Genomic DNA, 16918 nt, shown 5'->3' on the forward strand with positions numbered 1-16918 from the left:
GTAAGAATATTCGAAAAACGGACGATACGTGTTTCGCTATATAATAGTTCCTCGCGTGAGAATGTTAAACCACCAGTCATTCTACAAACATAGATTACGGAATTTCCGTGTTCTGTGTCTACAAATTGCTGTCAATTTTGCATCAATCGCTGATAGTAACAAACGCCAATCGAGAACGCCTCTAATATCTGGAAATGATATTCCAGAAACTTACTGACGTAAGGTGGCGCTAGTATCATCGCAAAACTGGAGGAAAATAAACTCCAGTAATATTCAGAATTTTTTAAAATAAAACGTGCATTTATGAGCATTGCTTAGGCTTTCGTTTGTGAGATACAAAGCGTTGAAAACAGGAGGTTTTAATTCTCATTTTTCATGATCTTCTACCACGTAGTGATACTGCTGCATCTATCAATTTATATGCGACAAATGTCAACTTGTCATTCAGATAAAATCAAACGGTTGTTAAATATATTTCGCTCTGTCGACTCTGTGATCACGTAGTATAAAATCTGCATCTGCTCGCTCGTCTTCAGATTTTTATAACCGAATACACTGGTCTACTGCGCCGAAGGGAAGCAAAGACCATAAAAAAAGAGAAGAAGAAGTATAACCGAACACAATATGAGCAAATAGGAACTGAGCTATCCTTTTGATGTGTATAATCAACGCTTAGGAAGGAATGAAATAAATACTCATCTACAAATAATTCCAAATAAAAAAAAATGTTTGCTTTATTTTCGGTACATTATTGAGTATGTATAAAAACAGAAAATAAATAGAAATTTCTGTACAAGTGGAAAAATTAATTATATTACATGTCTTCAGTATTCCACATGAATGCTTCATCTCGTTGGGCCTTTTCGGCGTTTCTGGAACTCAGTAGTTTCACTTCATAACCATTAGATCGGTCCACACCATCCCACCGGTAGCCGGGTCGAATACCAAATCTGTTTGGCAGAAACTCTCCCAAATAAACAGGTTTTTCTGAAAACACAAACATCACAATTTATTTCTACAATCGCAATAATTATATACAAGGAAAAAAAAACGAATTAACATAATTTTGGTCTTTCGAGCCGGATTCTAATAAATTAGCACAAAACCCTTACCCGAGATCCCAGCTTCTACAGCTTTCTTCTTCTTCTTTTTCCGCATATACATCAGCATGGGATCTCCATCTCGTTCCTGATCTTTCAGGTACTTCTCGAGGTCTTCGTCGTCAGCATACCTCGCCAAAGGCTTACTCATAACGTTTAGTTGTTCGACCCACTTTTCGTTGCTATCCTCCACTTGTTTGAGACCCTTTCCCCATTTCGAGTACTTGTCTTCGAGCTCCTTTTTCTTTCTCTGTAGTTCCGCTTCTTCCTCCGGGCTGATGGTCTTTTTATTCCTCAAGACAGTGACTGCATTCTCTCCTGAGAGGTTAAAAAAGAGAAGATAATGTAAAGTAGTACAACAGCCAGCCGTAAAGCCTACATTCCTATATAAGAATCAAAAGTATCTCGTACCTGATTCAGCTGCTGTTAATTTTGAAAACAGCTCATTTTCTCGCTCTTTTAAAGCCGTCAGTTCCTGAGCGAGATCTTTGGCATTCTGCAGGCCCGACTTTTTACCGCTCAATGTTTTTTCAGCTTTTCCAAGAGTTATGTTCGAACTATCTGGTGAATTTTCACTCCATCTCGATGTTTTCTGCCGACTTGAGTCTTTCCTACAATAAAACATTTATAATAAGTCAATTGAGTATCAAGAACTCAATCACCTTTAAACTTTAACAAGAACATGAGAATTTGATCTAGTTTTTAACATACGGTTTTAGGTTTCAACATTTCAAACGCCAAATAATTTTTATTGTTGTTTTTATAAAAACATATTCAATAGGAATTTCCACAAAATAAATAGGTCATCAATCGAACTTTCTATGTTAATTTGTAACTCTGCAGAAATGCTATCCCATGCCATCATTCAAGAAACTAACACAATCAATCAATCAATATATGCTTTATTGTCAGAAGATTAGTATCTTATTTCATTAGTTGGGACTTCCATTGTCTTATATAATATAAATTGACTCGAAATCCCTGAAATAATCTGCAAAAAAAGAGATTAAAAAAAAAATAAAAAATATCAACAAAAAATGAAAAATTAAAAGATTTATAAAGAAATTACAAAGAAATAACATACAAGCAACAACCAAGACATAATAAAAAAAATTAATATTAATACAAGCTTAAAAATTAAAAAAATAAAAAATTTTATTACCAAAAAATAAAAATTAAAAGATTTATAAAGAAATTACAAAGAAATAACATACAAGCAACAACCAAGACATAATAAAAAAATTTAAATATTGATATGAGCTGAAAATTCAAAAATATTATTACCTTAATATGAAAAATTGAAATTAAAAGATTTTTCATTTTTTGTTAATAATATTTTTTAATATTTTAATTTGCAGGTTGTATTAATATTTAATTTTTTTATTATTTCTTGGTTGTTGCTTGTATGTTATTTCTTTGTAATTTCAGTTTTTTGTTTAATAAAATTGTTACTTTTCAGTTAATCTTTATTAATTTTTTTGCAGATTCTTTCAGGGGTTTCAAATCAATTTATATTATAGTAGACAATGGAAGTCCGAACTGATGAAATACACCACGAAACATTGTAAAAAATTATATGCATGTCATAAAATATAAAAAATACAATACATGACATATTATATAAAAAATACAAACATTGCAATTTCACAAATAAAACATTAAGAAGACAGATGAGTTTAGGTGAACATTGAAAAATCAAGTAGAACTTACAGGTTATCATTGCAGAATTCAAGGATCGAAAAATAAGCTTTTCTGATTTAAAAGACCTTTAACTGTACTTCGGAACTTCTTGATATCTGTGCTATTTTTTAGAATGATAGGAAGGTGATTATATACTTTAGTGACATAAATCAGAGAATGCTGAGTCAAGGTGAATTTTGGAATAGGTAAGTAAAGCATATAGTTCTGTCTGGTGTTGCGACAATTTGTTCCGGGAGTGTACATGCTAGTTTTATTTTCATGAATAAGGCATACTGTTTCCATTATGTATAAACAGGTGACAGGTAATATTTTGTGGCTGATGAATAAAGGCTTGCAGTGATCTCTTGGCTTAGACTTTGTACGGGACCTCAAAGACCTCTTCTGTAGCACAAATATCATATTCTGTGATTGTAAATTACAATTACGCTATTCCATAGCGAATATGAGATTCTATCAGTGCAAAGTAAACCATTCTAGCTGTAGTGTACCCTAGTTCACTTGATATCGCTCTAATAGCATAACACCCACTAGATACGTTTTTACTCAAGTGGGATACATGTTCTTTAAAATTTAATTTATTGTCTATGTGAATGCCTAGGAATTTAGTGTGCTGTTTAGTGGTTATCCAAATCTAAATCGTCTAGTGTACATTTGAAAGTATCTAGTTTTGTTTGGGTTGAAGCACAAGGAGTTCGCGTTACACCAGGCTTGAATTTTTTGAATATCTATTTGTATCATATGTGAATGGCTGATTAATTTCTTTATTACTCCATATAATAGTGATATCGTCGGCAAATACAGTAAATTGTCCTGCAATGTTAATGGTTATTAGGTCATTTAGGTATATTGAAAACCACATTGGTCCTAAAACAGACCCCTGAGGTACTCCATGTTTGATGTCGCTGAGATCAGGCTGTCCACTTGATGTTTTCACCACCTGTCGACGTCCTGTCAAATATGAACCAAACCAGGTCAAATTTATTCCTATCCCATAATGGCTGAGCTTCCGCAGCAGTGTCTTATGATCAACGCAATCGAAAGCTTTCGAGAAATCACAAAACACTGCTGCAACAGCCTTGCCATCATTCATGCTAGAGTATGCAAGTTCAATATTTCACCAGCTCACCATAATACAGTCCACTTTATTGAAGCGTACACATTAAGTGCAAAATCCCCCCCATGAACTCGTTAAGAAAACGTCAAAATATAATATGAAAAAATGGCTGACGATTTTGAGAAATGATCTGAAAGAAAAAGAGTGAACCATCCGTTCATCTTCCTCACCTTATATATTCGTTACGTGACTCTCTAGCATCTCCATTCTTTCTTAAATTAGACGAGTGGTCTCCAGAAACCCTTCTCTTCTCATGCTTTGGAGGATAATCTTCATCTCGGTTTATTTTCTTCCTAGCAGATTGATCATTAGGATTACTATTTTTCTGTTTTCTTGGAGACTGATCTCCAGAACCATGATTTCTTCTTCTTCTTGGTGGAGACTGATCACTATCCCTTTTTTGTCGCTGTGGAGACTGATCCCCACCATTGTTCCTTTTTCTTCTTGGTGGAGACTGATCACTATCCCTTTTTTGTCGCTTTGGAGACTCATCCCTACCATCATTCCTTCTTCTTCTTGGTGGAGACTGATCACTATCCCTTTTTTGTCGCTGTGGAGACTGATCCCCACCATTGTTCCTTTTTCTTCTTGGTGGAGACTGATCACTATCCCTTTTTTGTCGCTTTGGAGACTCATCCCTACCATCATTCCTTCTTCTTCTTGGTGGAGACTGATCATTATCCCTTTTTTGTCGATTTGGAGATTGATCCCCACCATCATTCCTTCTTCTTCTTGGTGGAGACTGATCAGTATCCCTTTTTTGTCGCTTTGGAGAGTGATCCTCTGAATTATTTCTCCTTCTAGGTGGTGAACGATCCGCAGAGTCACAACTTCTTCGTCTTCCTGGTGATTGATCACCAGAATCGCTATTTCTTCTCCTTTCAAGAGAGTGATTTTGATCAGTCCTCCTTCGTGGTGAGATGTCAGCCGGAGATAGTTCTTTTTTAGGGACAATTTCATGTTTGAGCCTAGGCGGTGAAATGTCTTGCCTTGAAAAATGCCTCTTGGTTATTGAAGACTGGTCTGAATCTTTTCTGTCTCGACTTGCTATGTCCATATCCAAGTTATGAGGTTTACCTGGAAAATTATATCAATATTTATTCACTAATTTGGATACAACAAAGATATATGGTAAGTCAATGTATGTGATAACGTACAACATGCATTTGTACACTCTTACAGAGATACCTACAATTATTATAGAAGACAATATACAAGGTTCAAATGAATTGATGAAATTTCTCACTTACTTTGTGAAAAAGTAGCATTCTGCTCTTCCTCGTCTGACTCCGCTGCCCCAATCGGTTTCCAATTTTTACTTTTGGTTCGTTCATCGATCCTGAGAGACGGGGGACGATCGTCGATAATTGATACAATCTGAGGGGCATCCTCCTGGTCTCCTGCTAAATCTCCTTTGATTTCTTCTGATAACGAGACATCTAGATCATCGTCAATTATTTTCAGCCTGCAATGATGGCAGAAACATTTTTTTTATTTGCTAAATTACAGAATCAATTTCTCAAGTATACTCCCAATACATTTATTCCTACAAAACACTTCTACTTCTAGATTTTCCTATTCTAATATAGAAGATAAAGATGAACAATCATAAAATAAATACTATTCGTGGTGAAATATAATTTAGTTAATACCGTTTTCCCAAAGTTTTTTCCGATTTCTTCTTTTTCTTTTTGATGCCATGTGATTTTCCTATTCCTAAATATTTTTTTAGGTATTCTTTCTGATTGACGACAGCCATTTCGAATCTTTCAATGCGTGTTATTTATCATTTGCAATAAATGTTTGTTTTCTTTAAATAATACACATTTCAAAATAAACTAGAACGGGGCAAAACTAATTTATACCAGTGACATCTGATATCTGTCAAATATTCTTTTTTTAAGGTTAGATAAGGTCAAATTGATACGTGAGCCCAGTGTTACCAATCCCTAGAAAGTAAAAAACAACAGGTAAAGTAAAAAAGACAAGATTTCATACTGTCCTCATATAATTAAAACAATTACCTACTTTTATTAGTTACCAGGACTCACATACAATGTTACATTATAGGGAAAGAAAGTTTTTGGCTTTCCCAAAAATTAATCACTCCTAAAAATATAACCCCTTCAATTCAAGTTACATTATATTATTGATCACAACATAATCAAACACAAAAATGAAAGTAAAATTATTTTCATTCTCATTTGCCTCATTTTCAGACTCATTTTCCTTTTTTCAACCTACATATTTTTGTTAAATTTCTTCAAGTGCCTTTCTGTGATTTCAAATGAGTAGCAATCAGTTATTTCGAATTCAGTGAGTAATGCACCTTCAATAGTTAATAATCCTAAAGGTGTTTTCAATAATTTCATTTCACGCCATAGGTTTCAAATTCCACTTATCAAGTATGGATTATTCAAGCAACACTTTATTGTGAGATTTCCACCAATCAGTTTTACAAAAACGCAACACTGGTTCCGTTATACAAGAGTTTACTCAAGCTATGCATTTTCATTAATTATCGACCAACTACATCACATAAGTATGGAATAAATTTGAAACTATCCGTTTTATGCAAGTCAGATATGATAAAAAAGACAATAGAAAATGAATCCGTATAGAAAATATGTTTTTTCCGGAGTACACGTTTCAGATTTTTGAGACTAGCTTTATTTTTTTTTTTTTTCAGCCTTGTATATGCTCTCCTCAATATATGGGAAAAGCCCGTAACTTCATACTCGTTTTAAAGTTGGGTTGTGGACTATATAACTTGATTGTCAATGAAAAAAAAAATTCTGTGGATCAGTGTCAGATGTCATTACATCTGTCAAAATCTTCAAGGCCACATATATTTATGTTTTTGTGATGAAAATCTGAAATGTCAGTAATCTACTGAAGACTGCACCGAAATAAAGAAAACCTAAGGAGAATACTAGAGGGACTACGTTGATATTTTGTTATTGAATTATTTTTATATTAAAATGGTCACTGAATATTTTGTGGGGATCCGTGCGGAATGCTCAGGAGATTATGGGACAGTTAAATATGCAGGTGCAGTAGAAGGATATCAAGGTTTTTGGTTGGGCATAGATTGGGATGAGCCCAATAGGGGCAAACACAATGGCACGGTTAAAGGAAAGCACTATTTTCATACGAGGTCTGTACTCCACTACTTTTGCTGAAATTTACCAAGATGTAGGGTGTGTTGTAGATATCCAACTTCTGGGTCATTTGTCAGGAGGGAGAAACTGAATTTTGGCCAGAGTTTGATAGAAGCTATTACGTCCAGGTATGGTTACAGGGATAACGAAATTGAAGCTAAACGAAACGAAGAGGAATTGCACAAGATACAACAATATATGAATGCACCTTTTTTGGAATTAGTAGGTTTCGAAAAGGTGGCAAACAAGCAGCGGTATGTATCAGCTTTGGTATGTTTTAGCCACCAATAATGTATGTTTTTATTGAAATAATTTCTGCACAAAAATTCTCATTCTTTTCTCAGCATCATACTCCACACTTTTAGCTTAATTTCATTGAGTCTTTGTGCTTCAGTGATTTCCAGTACCTAGAGATCGTCAACGTGAGAATGCAGAAGGTCTGTTCAGCGGGACCCCCGAGGGAGTTGAACAGAATGTTCCCAAATATCAGAGAAATTGATCTGTCGAAAAACCTGCTGTGTTCTTGGACAGAAGTTTTCAACATCTGTTCTCAGCTCAAGAGTTTATATTGCGTTAACATAAGTGAGAACCTTCTATCAATTCCTGAAAACTGCTGTGACTTCGTTTTCCCTAATATAACTGTTTTAATTTGTGGCCACATGGACCTCTCGTGGGATGACGTTATCAAGATTTCATCAGTTTTTCCCAACGTGCAAGAACTGAGAGTGCCTTTCAACCGGATAACAGATATAACGGTGCCCCCCAACCACAATTTCAAAAAGCTTCTCTATCTGGACCTCGAGGGTAATTGCATAGAGCACTGGTCGACGATTGAAAATTTGGCTGTGATACAATCTCTGGAACACTTGAACATTGAAGACGTTAAGCTACAAAGGATCAGGTTCCGAGACGATTCGGTGCCTACTCATGGATTTACTAGTCTTAGTCAGATCAATATCAGTAATAATTTGATTGCCGAGGTGAGTTTTTCCTATTGCTGTCTTTATTTTCTCCTTCTGTTGTATTCGCTTTATATTAGTATGAAGTTTTGCACGTCTACAAAGTAAACTGAGAGTAAAATATTGAATAATTATTTTTTCCTCCAACACTTTTGTGAAAAATTGATAGGTAGAATTTCAACATCTGGTATAAAGTGAATCTAATAATAAGCTTATCAATCCCAAGAAACAATGCACGTTTATAGTAGGGACAATGTAAGGCACATATTGAAATAAAAACAGTCTGAGAATAATACAACTAATAGTAAGAATGATGGTTTTATTGATGTTGAAAGATAACTTATTACAGTCACACCATTTTTCATTTTTTATCGTCTTCAGAGACGATCTCGTGCAGAACGGCATTATCCTTGTTGAGCCATCATAAGGTGGGGTCGTCAGCAAAGGGGGTGATTGTGGCTAATATGAGACCTTAGCCATTCATATAGAGGAGACCGAATTGGGCCAAGGATCGAGCCTTGAGGCACTCCGCATTTGACGGACTGTTCAGAAGAGCACTCAGGTGTTTGAGTATGCGGCCTGATGAGTATGATTGGAACCACTGAAGGGTGATGCTTCTGAAGCCTTACTTCTGCAATTTATTCAAGAACTGTGTATTATTCAGAAGTATCTCGTGGTTGCCACAGTCAAATGTGTTCGATAGGTCACAGAAAGTTGGGAAATGAACCGTTTCTAGAGAGAAATTATTTGCTTTCTTCCTCTGGAAGATTCTCACATTTTTTTATGTAAAGATGGAGTAGTAGAAAACCAAAACCCTCCTTTGCCAAAACCACAAAATTGTCAATTTATTTCAAAATATATTATTTTAGTTGTGTCTTTAGCTTCGTGTAATTCAATTTTCTTAAATCGTTAGGTGAGGGAACTATTTAAAATATATGGTATCGTGAAAAATCGATTTTGTACAACTACCTGAGAATCTGGGGTGGCCTGCACGTTCTCCCGATTTGATCTAATTGAATATTTTATTGGGCTATTGAAAATCCGAAGCAGATAACATCCATATCAGTAATGTTAATCTATTGGTCGATTCAACAAGATAAAAGTTTACTTTTGAGTTTTCCAGGCTTTCTAACAGGATGGAAATATTGAAAAGTCTAATGTGAGGTGGTGAGATATATTATTCCTGTTTCCCGGGGGTGAATTCAACGAGATGAAATTTAATTCAATAATTTATTCAACACTTAGATACACCAAGTACACAAGATATGTTTTAAATTTCATCTGAGCCTGATTTTTTTCAAATTTGAATTGAAATACACTTTTTTTCGACAATCTTTTTCTGTTCTGGATGAAAATATTCAGTAAAATTATAGATCGATATTATTGAGGAGTTGAGATGGTGCAAAATAGATAAGTTAACAATGAAGTGTGTACATACAGGGTGTTTCAAATTTGATCCTCACCATTGGGATCTCGGAAACTATGAGAGATACGAAGATGGTTAAATTGGGGCAAAGTTGTGCATTTACTAACAATATGCCAGTGAGAAACTTCTGAAATTCCAAGTATATCCGGAGATATCCGAAAATAACAGAAATTTTGGAAAATGGCTTTTATTTTTTGAAGGATTCGACATTGCCACTTTTTCCCTGCTACAATGGTGTTTTCAGAGTTGCTATCCGACGTTTCGTCTTCCGGCCACCATCATCAACTTTATTTTTTCTTAAGGGCGCTACATTGGATTCTTTCTGTTTTGAATAGAACCAGATTTTAACTTTTCAATGATATATCATAAGTTATCATTTTTTTTCAAAAAATTTGAGATACTTTGACAATGACATTTTGTTATTGTACAAGTCATTGAATTTTTGGCGAAAAATGGCTTTTACGAATGAAGAAAAGAAGAGATAGGATACAAATTTATTACAAATACGATAGAAACAGTGTTAGGACATCGGAAAATGGATCAAAATCTCACCGAGCTAGGTTCTTTTGAAAAGCCAATGAAAAAATACGGAGGGGACTACTTTGAAGGGGACATAATAGAAATAATAATAATAATATGCTTTAATATCATAAGACATAATCTTGTACACAAAGTTTGGGTAGTACATACTTAAATACATACCAATTGAAATTAAAATAAAAATATAAATGATGCATGGGTACAAACTATGTTGAAATGGAGGATATAAAAGATATGTATATATAAAAGAGTAAAAGTCAAGTTTATAAAAGAGTGGACATGAAAAGTAACAACTTAAGAGCTCCTTAATAAGTAAAGTTAAAAAAATATACCTAAGTCAGTCGGTATAATAGGGTCTATCAAATAGAAATTGTTTGACTAACTTCCTGAATTGGAAGTCATTTATATTGGCAGATCTTATGTCCATAGTCAATTGATTGTACATTTTTCCACCGTTGTAAAATATGGAGTCTCTGGTAATGTTTTTTTGTTGGCACAGTGAGTTTCAGAGTGTGTCTGCAGTTTCGGGTGTTATAATGGGAAGAGGATGCAGCAAAATTCAATATATGCTTATTTATAAACACATAGATTCCAGTATAAATAATGCAGTTACTGTTGGAATATTATGTTTTTTGAAGAAGGTTCTACAGGAGTCTCTTGGTTTAAGGTTTCCTATATACTTTAGTGCCCCTTTCTGTAAAATTAGTAGACTTTTGAATAAAGTTGGTCTTCCTGCTCCCCAAAACGGTATTCCGTAGCGTAAGTGAGAATCTATGAGTGCATAGTACTCTATCTTTGCAAAGCTGAACCCCATTGATTAACTGATTGATAAATAAATAAATATTTTTTGAGAAAAATGAAAATTCACCTTATTTTTTGAACAGACAGCATAAGCTAGTTTAGATTGATATCATCACAATTCAATATCCTAACTCTTCATATTGAATATCATTTTCTGAGAGGTCATTGACAAAAATAAAGATAAAAATATGTGGAAAAACATAAAAATGCAGATCCATGTAACTAATTTCGTATATCGCTTTTTTGTTTGTTAAAAACAATAATTTATTATAATTATTATATTAAAATATCATTATATTGAATATCTGACAGAGCATTGAGGAATTCCTTCCCATAATTTACTGAGTTGTAGTTTTTCTACGTTTGTTTGAAGGTGATTGACAGTCTAATACTATATCAAATGATTTGAAATCCCCGAAACTACTAAACAAGAAGAATTAAAAATGAATAGCTGAAAATAATAATTATATTAAGCAAACATAACCTGAAATTATTTAATAGTGAAATAAAATACACGTAAAAATAGAACGATTTAACAAAAATTAAAATAATAAAAATGGAAATAATTTTTTTTATTTTCATCTTTATTTCTTCAACAAAAATTGAAATTAAAGAAATAAAATAAATTAAAGAACTTAATGAAAATAAAAATAATTTTTTTAAATTTTTATTTTCATTTTTATTTCTTTAATTTTAAATTTTGTTCAATCGTTCTATTTTTTCGTGTATTTTATTTCACCATTATTTCATTTCAGGTTATTTCTGCTTAATATAATTGTTATTTTCAGCTATTCATTTTTAATTCTTCTTGTTCAGTTGTTTCAGGGATTTCAACTCATTTTATATATTGACAATGGAAGTCCGCACCAGTGAAATTCCTGTACTTTCTCTGTTATTTTATAGTGGCAGTCTATCGGCGAACTGAACAAATTAAACAAATTGGAGCACCTCAGGTTCACCAGGAACCCTATTCTGCAAACGGAGAATCCTGCAACGAGAGAACAGATAGTAGTGGCGAGAATAAAAAATTTGAAGGTAAGCTCAGTGGTTCGGTACTTGTTCTCAGTTGTTTTCATTGAATTTTTGCCAGACTCTCAACGGATGTCGGATTCTAGATGAGGAACGGAGAGGAGCTGAATACGACTACCTCAAAAAATATGGATTGGAATGGCTGAAGAGTCAGAACACAGCTGACCGAAAAAAATTCCTAAGAGAACACAACCGGTTTCTGGAGTTGACAAATAGTAAGTCGAATTTCGCAAAATTAACAACGAAACATTGTGATAGTGTCGATCATAAGATTCTAATAGAAAAATTAGACGTGTTACACGAAATACAGCTGCCGGACTGAGTAATGACCGGTGAGAAACCCCTTATAAAATCTTTTGTTGATAGTGAACTGAGTAAAAAACGAATTAAACACTTACTACTGTTCCATTGCTCAAAAAATAGCAAAAAAAAATCAACTAATGAGAACCCAATTAATTACCTTAGGCATATAGCCATGTAGAACTAATTCAACTATTCCCCAACCTCTGGAAATGAAATAAAAGTAATCCTCTCTAGCGTAAAAAACAAAAACTTCTCAGGATGGGATGATCTCTCACTTAAAATTTTCCTTGCACTGCCAAACACTGTATTAGATATCTTAGCAGAAGCTACAAATGAATCTCTCATAAATGGTATTTTTCTAGAATGCTTAAAAACTGCTGAAGTTATCCCATTATTTGAAGGAGACGATTCAGGCCTATTTCTCTACTGCCAACTCTATCTAAGATCGTGGAAGAGTTAACGAAAAAGAGAATCCTAAATTGTCTTGACAAAAATCATATTCGTCACTCCTATCAATATGACTTTCAAACCTCTAAAAGCACAAATGATGCAATGTTTGCTTTTTAAGAAGAACTTTACCTTCAACTGAATGTTGGTGAGGCAGCAGTGGCAGTATTTTGGGATCTATCGAAAGCATTCGACTGTGTTGATCACAAAATATTGCTTCAAAAACTTGAAATATACGGATTTAGAGGAAACCACTTGTTGTGGTTTGAGTCATATCTATAAAATCGCGTTCAAGTAGTGAACTTCAAAAGTTCATCTTCGGATAAAATGAGCATTAAATGCGGAGTACCTCAGGGATCTGTCCTCGGCCCTTTGCTGTTTTTATTTTATATAGGGCTATTCAAATTCGTTTCTGTACATGGGGATCTCGTAAACGATAAGAGATAGAGTGTCGGTTAAATATGGCAAAGTTGCGTATTTTAGAGACCTATTCAACGATGTAAAGAAATCGAATATAGCTCTTTTGGTTCTGGAGATATACAGGAAAAAACAAAAAATCACAAATTATTTTTTTGCCTATATCTTCTTTATTCGCAGACATATTGAAAATCTGTCCACATTTTGCTATTGGCACTTGATGTGGGCTCTCAGAATATATCCATGAATCTTTTATACAGGGTGTCTTATGACTTGGGCCACCCCTATCTTTGAATTTTTAAATGCGGACCTGTATTTTTTGTTGTAGTTTTTGGATCGTAGACGTTCACTTTATACTGAGAAATTAAATTCAATTCTATATTTCGAGATTTTTTGGTAATATTCGATTATAATTGTGTGAATTATTCCCTTTTAAATTACGGCCCTGGAAATTGGTTGACTGAGTTGAATAAAAACACAATAGCAACTTCCACGTCTTCCTATGTATCGTAGGTACTTATTTATATTTTTTCCATTGCTCTGAGCGTTTTCTACAATGAACTTCGAATAAGAAAACCTTTTATGATCATCTGAAACATATCTACAACAAAAATATATTATATGTGTTTTGATGAGCAGAAAAAAAATGGTAGCAATAATGACATATTGAGGAATTTCTTTCGGATGACTTAGCAACTTATAAAATTTTTATCACAGACTTTCACCATAGACTTTTTGAAGTGTGCTTGAGCCATATTAATGTCTTGTTTTAATTCTTGATCTTCATTTTAATGTTACAGATTGTTTTAGTTCTTAAGCCTGCTTTGTCAACAAAACCTAAACTTTTATGACAATAAAGCATTTCTAACTCTGCGCAGTAGATGTGTAGAAATCTGTCATAAGTCTGTTAGATTATTCGAGCCATAAGCTTAAAATTGCAAACAAAAGTTTCTATCCCTTTTTTCCTAATACTTTCTTTGTCATACACCAACACTAACTTTACCCAGATACGGTTTCTCCCACAGGCCATGACTCAGTCCGGTAGCTGTATTGAATTGATTCAAGTCATCATTGTATAACAGTCAAATTGTACCTGATTAATGTACTTGAAAAATGTATTTGAAGATAATAAAGACGATGTTGTTATTATTATTATTATTTGTATACTTGTGCATACGGAACCGAAAACTATTTCTTTTCATGTTTGCAGAGTACGGTGCCCTGGAAGAATCGGAACTAGTAATCCAACCGAACATTCTGGACACAGCTTTGATAAGCATATCAATCAAACATGGCGAGAGAACGATAAAAAGAAAACTACCACCAGCTCTTTCTATACAAAAACTTATTTTGTTGATTCAGAAAACATTCAAATTACAAGACAGGCCCTGTCTAACGTACGTCAGTGGTCCCAAACAGGAGATTAAAATACGACTGGATGATGAGATGAAAGAACTTGGCTTTTATTCTATACAAGCAGGAGATGTGATAATTGTTAATTCTGAAAATTCGATAATTTATTAAAAAAATAATATTTTGTATTTGTTTCTTCCATTACTCATACCAGGACGGTTTTGTGGATAAACTAAATATACCTAATAACACCAGGAGAAGCCCTTTGATTTAGATGTTGAGGTATACTGTAAACAAATATTTGAAATATTTTCCAACGTTGTATCTATGCCTCAAATCATATATAAAACAATAATTTATCATTACTATCATCAGAACTTCGTATATAAATGAAAGATGCCTATTTCAATCAATGATTCTGCAGAATTATAACGGTCTAGGTATTGAAACAGAAGATGGTGTGATTTATCCGGGGCACATTTCATGTCAGTTCAAATTTGGCGCTATTTTTCCCGCCAATGACGTCAAAAACATGGTGATCATAATTTTTGACATCTGGCAAGCCCTTTTATGAATTAACACCTGTACTTTCTATCACGGCTTTTGCAAAAGTAATGAGAACATTACAATGGCTTAATGCGCCGAGTGAAAGCAAAAGCCGAAAACATTGAGAGAGAGTACATTAGGAAATAATTTTGAAGTATAAATTCAGTTGATAGAAAATATGTCGTCAGAACGATTGTTTATTGGGAAACAAATACCTCAAAAAAAGAGAAGAAGAAGAACAGTTTTTACATGGTCGTAAAAAAGTGGAAGTGTTTAGGCACCCGCTAACGTTTGAAAATCTAAAAAAATTTCCACGTGAAATAATATGAAATCTTGAAATCTGATATTATAATGAAGTATTCAAATAACTTTTGAAAAATTCATAATTTAGTTGATGTGATCATGACATATGGTAAACAAATAAAAAAAAGCAGACGTTTCAACTTTTGAAAACTGCTAAAAGATGACACCACTTATAACTTGCAGATACATATGCAGTTCGACATTATATATTAGACGAAAATATTGTGGATTCAGTTATACTTTATAAAACGAACAGGAAACGTGATATCAGTTGCGAATATAATCAGCATAATTTAAAAAAAATCACATTTTCAAATTATAAATTCATCTCAACTTCACGTCGAATTGAGATTAATCTGTTAACTAAATTAAATACTGTGCTATAAACTTTTCTGAAATTATTCACAAATGACGAAAACATCTGAAAATTTCAACTTTCCACTTTTGTCACTAGATGACAGCACTTACAACTTTCTATTCAATGTTCAGTTGTACATTATAAATAAAGACAATAAGTTCTGGATTTAGCGATTTTTTGAAATAGGGGGGGGAGGGAAGTTTTTGACGTTGAATGCAAAACATCATTATAATTTGTTGCAGTTGTTTATTAAAAATAAATACAAGTTTGTCACTGAATACATATCTTCATTATAATTTGTCAAGAAAATTTTAGAATCTTTGTGCCTTGTCAATGACGTCGATTTGAATGTGGTTAGGGGCCCGCCCACCCGATGAGCTGTTAACCCATCTAAGGCGTAATTTATCTTATTTCTGCGAACTAAGTGTAAAATGGTGTGTTGTAAATGACGCCATCTACCGGTGTCCAAAAAATTTACAAAAATCCAGCCTACGAATAGCTATTCAATCTGCAATTTGTATTAAAGAAGAAAGTAATATGAATCAAACTACGCAACAGAAATAAGAAATGATACGTTACCGGTTTGTTAGCCATATTGCCACCCACGGCATCTATCTCTTTTTTTTTCTGTGTGAGAGTTGTTTCATTTTATGGCCAGTCCATCCTGTTGTGTCTATGACACAGAACTAAAACCCGAAGATTGAAGGGAATTTAAGTTTCCAATAACAATAACCCCATATTCTTGCAAAAAGGAAAATTCTTTGGGTTCTAGTTCTGTGGCATTAGTATATGTGGTAAATAATAAATATGTCAAATTAAAACTTGTTGAAATACTAAAGTAATGTTTTCTCGTACCTCGCACATAGTCCGTAATATTGGAACCGCCTTTCTGAACACAAAGGCTAATATAAAACCACTGGATATCAAAGCAGACATAAACATTACCCAACAATGTGTGGAGCGACTGAAAAAAATCTCCGTCACCCCCAATGATTTCTTGAGAGTCACTGTCGAGGGCGGAGGCTGTTCTGGCTTCCAGTACAAATTCGATTTGGATTCCAGAGTCGAGGATGATGATAAAATTTTCGAAAAGGATGGCGTTAAAGTAGTGGTCGATACCATCTCCCTGGATTACATAAAGGGCTCCACTCTGGACTATCAGGAGGAGCTCATTCGATCTTCCTTCAAAATAGTCAATAACCCACTGGCTGAGAAAGGGTGTTCGTGTGGGGCATCTTTTGCTGTGAGGTTAGATTAATGATCGACGAGCTGATTAATTGTTTTCCAAATGCTGTACATAGTGTTGTTTCTTAGTTTTGAATAGTAAATTATTGTTACATTGTTCCATTTGTTCTTAGTG

General features: G+C 33.8%; 4 protein-coding genes across 4 annotated transcripts in view; 3 read left to right on the forward strand and 1 right to left on the reverse strand.

Moving 5' to 3' along the window:
- Positions 1 to 6664, forward strand: part of LOC111517702 (tonsoku-like protein) — a 35692-nt gene extending 29028 nt beyond the window's left edge. The window contains exon 16 of the mRNA XM_074171420.1: positions 6605 to 6664. The gene's annotated coding sequence lies outside the window, so the exon portion shown is untranslated. The remainder of the gene's footprint in view (positions 1 to 6604) is intronic.
- Positions 717 to 5802, reverse strand: LOC111517699 (uncharacterized). The gene is made up of 6 exons (XM_023173919.2): positions 5568 to 5802; positions 5166 to 5380; positions 4086 to 4992; positions 1512 to 1711; positions 1113 to 1418; positions 717 to 987 (listed from the first exon to the last, which is right to left on the reverse strand). Exons 1-6 carry the CDS (start codon positions 5672 to 5674, stop codon positions 815 to 817), a joined length of 1908 nt encoding a protein of 635 aa, XP_023029687.2. The 5' UTR covers positions 5675 to 5802; the 3' UTR covers positions 717 to 814.
- Positions 6665 to 6714: 50 nt separating the features above from the next.
- Positions 6715 to 14539, forward strand: Tbce (Tubulin-binding cofactor E). The gene is made up of 6 exons (XM_023173920.2): positions 6715 to 7072; positions 7127 to 7330; positions 7471 to 8056; positions 11706 to 11837; positions 11893 to 12046; positions 14209 to 14539. The coding sequence occupies exons 1-6, from the start codon at positions 6897 to 6899 to the stop codon at positions 14520 to 14522; spliced, it is 1566 nt and encodes a 521-aa protein (XP_023029688.2). The 5' UTR covers positions 6715 to 6896; the 3' UTR covers positions 14523 to 14539.
- Positions 14540 to 16297: 1758 nt separating this feature from the next.
- On the forward strand, positions 16298 to 16902 carry LOC111517697 (iron-sulfur cluster assembly 2 homolog, mitochondrial). Its single transcript, XM_023173917.2, has one exon. The coding sequence runs from the start codon at positions 16400 to 16402 to the stop codon at positions 16814 to 16816; it is 417 nt and encodes a 138-aa protein (XP_023029685.1). The 5' UTR covers positions 16298 to 16399; the 3' UTR covers positions 16817 to 16902.
- The last annotated feature ends 16 nt before the right edge of the window (positions 16903 to 16918 follow it).

The sequence above is a fragment of the Leptinotarsa decemlineata genome, unplaced genomic scaffold (genome assembly GCF_025532065.1).
Source record: "Leptinotarsa decemlineata unplaced genomic scaffold, Ldec_3_MD MMD2_P_RNA_scaffold_12, whole genome shotgun sequence".
Classification (NCBI taxonomy): Eukaryota; Metazoa; Arthropoda; class Insecta; order Coleoptera; family Chrysomelidae; genus Leptinotarsa; species Leptinotarsa decemlineata.

Coding starts and splice junctions, on each gene's coding strand:
- LOC111517699 (XM_023173919.2), bottom strand. CDS start 5,674: ATGGCTGTCGTCAATCAGAAAGAATACCTAAAAAAATATTTAGGAATA. Junction 1,419..1,511: donor ATTAACAGCAGCTGAATCAG/GTACGAGATACT, acceptor TTAACCTCTCAG/GAGAGAATGCAGTCACTGTC. Junction 988..1,112: donor TGTAGAAGCTGGGATCTCGG/GTAAGGGTTTTG, acceptor TTGTGTTTTCAG/AAAAACCTGTTTATTTGGGA.
- Tbce (XM_023173920.2), top strand. CDS start 6,897: ATGGTCACTGAATATTTTGTGGGGATCCGTGCGGAATGCTCAGGAGAT. Junction 7,073..7,126: donor AAGCACTATTTTCATACGAG/GTCTGTACTCCA, acceptor GGTGTGTTGTAG/ATATCCAACTTCTGGGTCAT. Junction 11,838..11,892: donor CGAGAATAAAAAATTTGAAG/GTAAGCTCAGTG, acceptor AATTTTTGCCAG/ACTCTCAACGGATGTCGGAT.
- LOC111517697 (XM_023173917.2), top strand. CDS start 16,400: ATGTTTTCTCGTACCTCGCACATAGTCCGTAATATTGGAACCGCCTTT.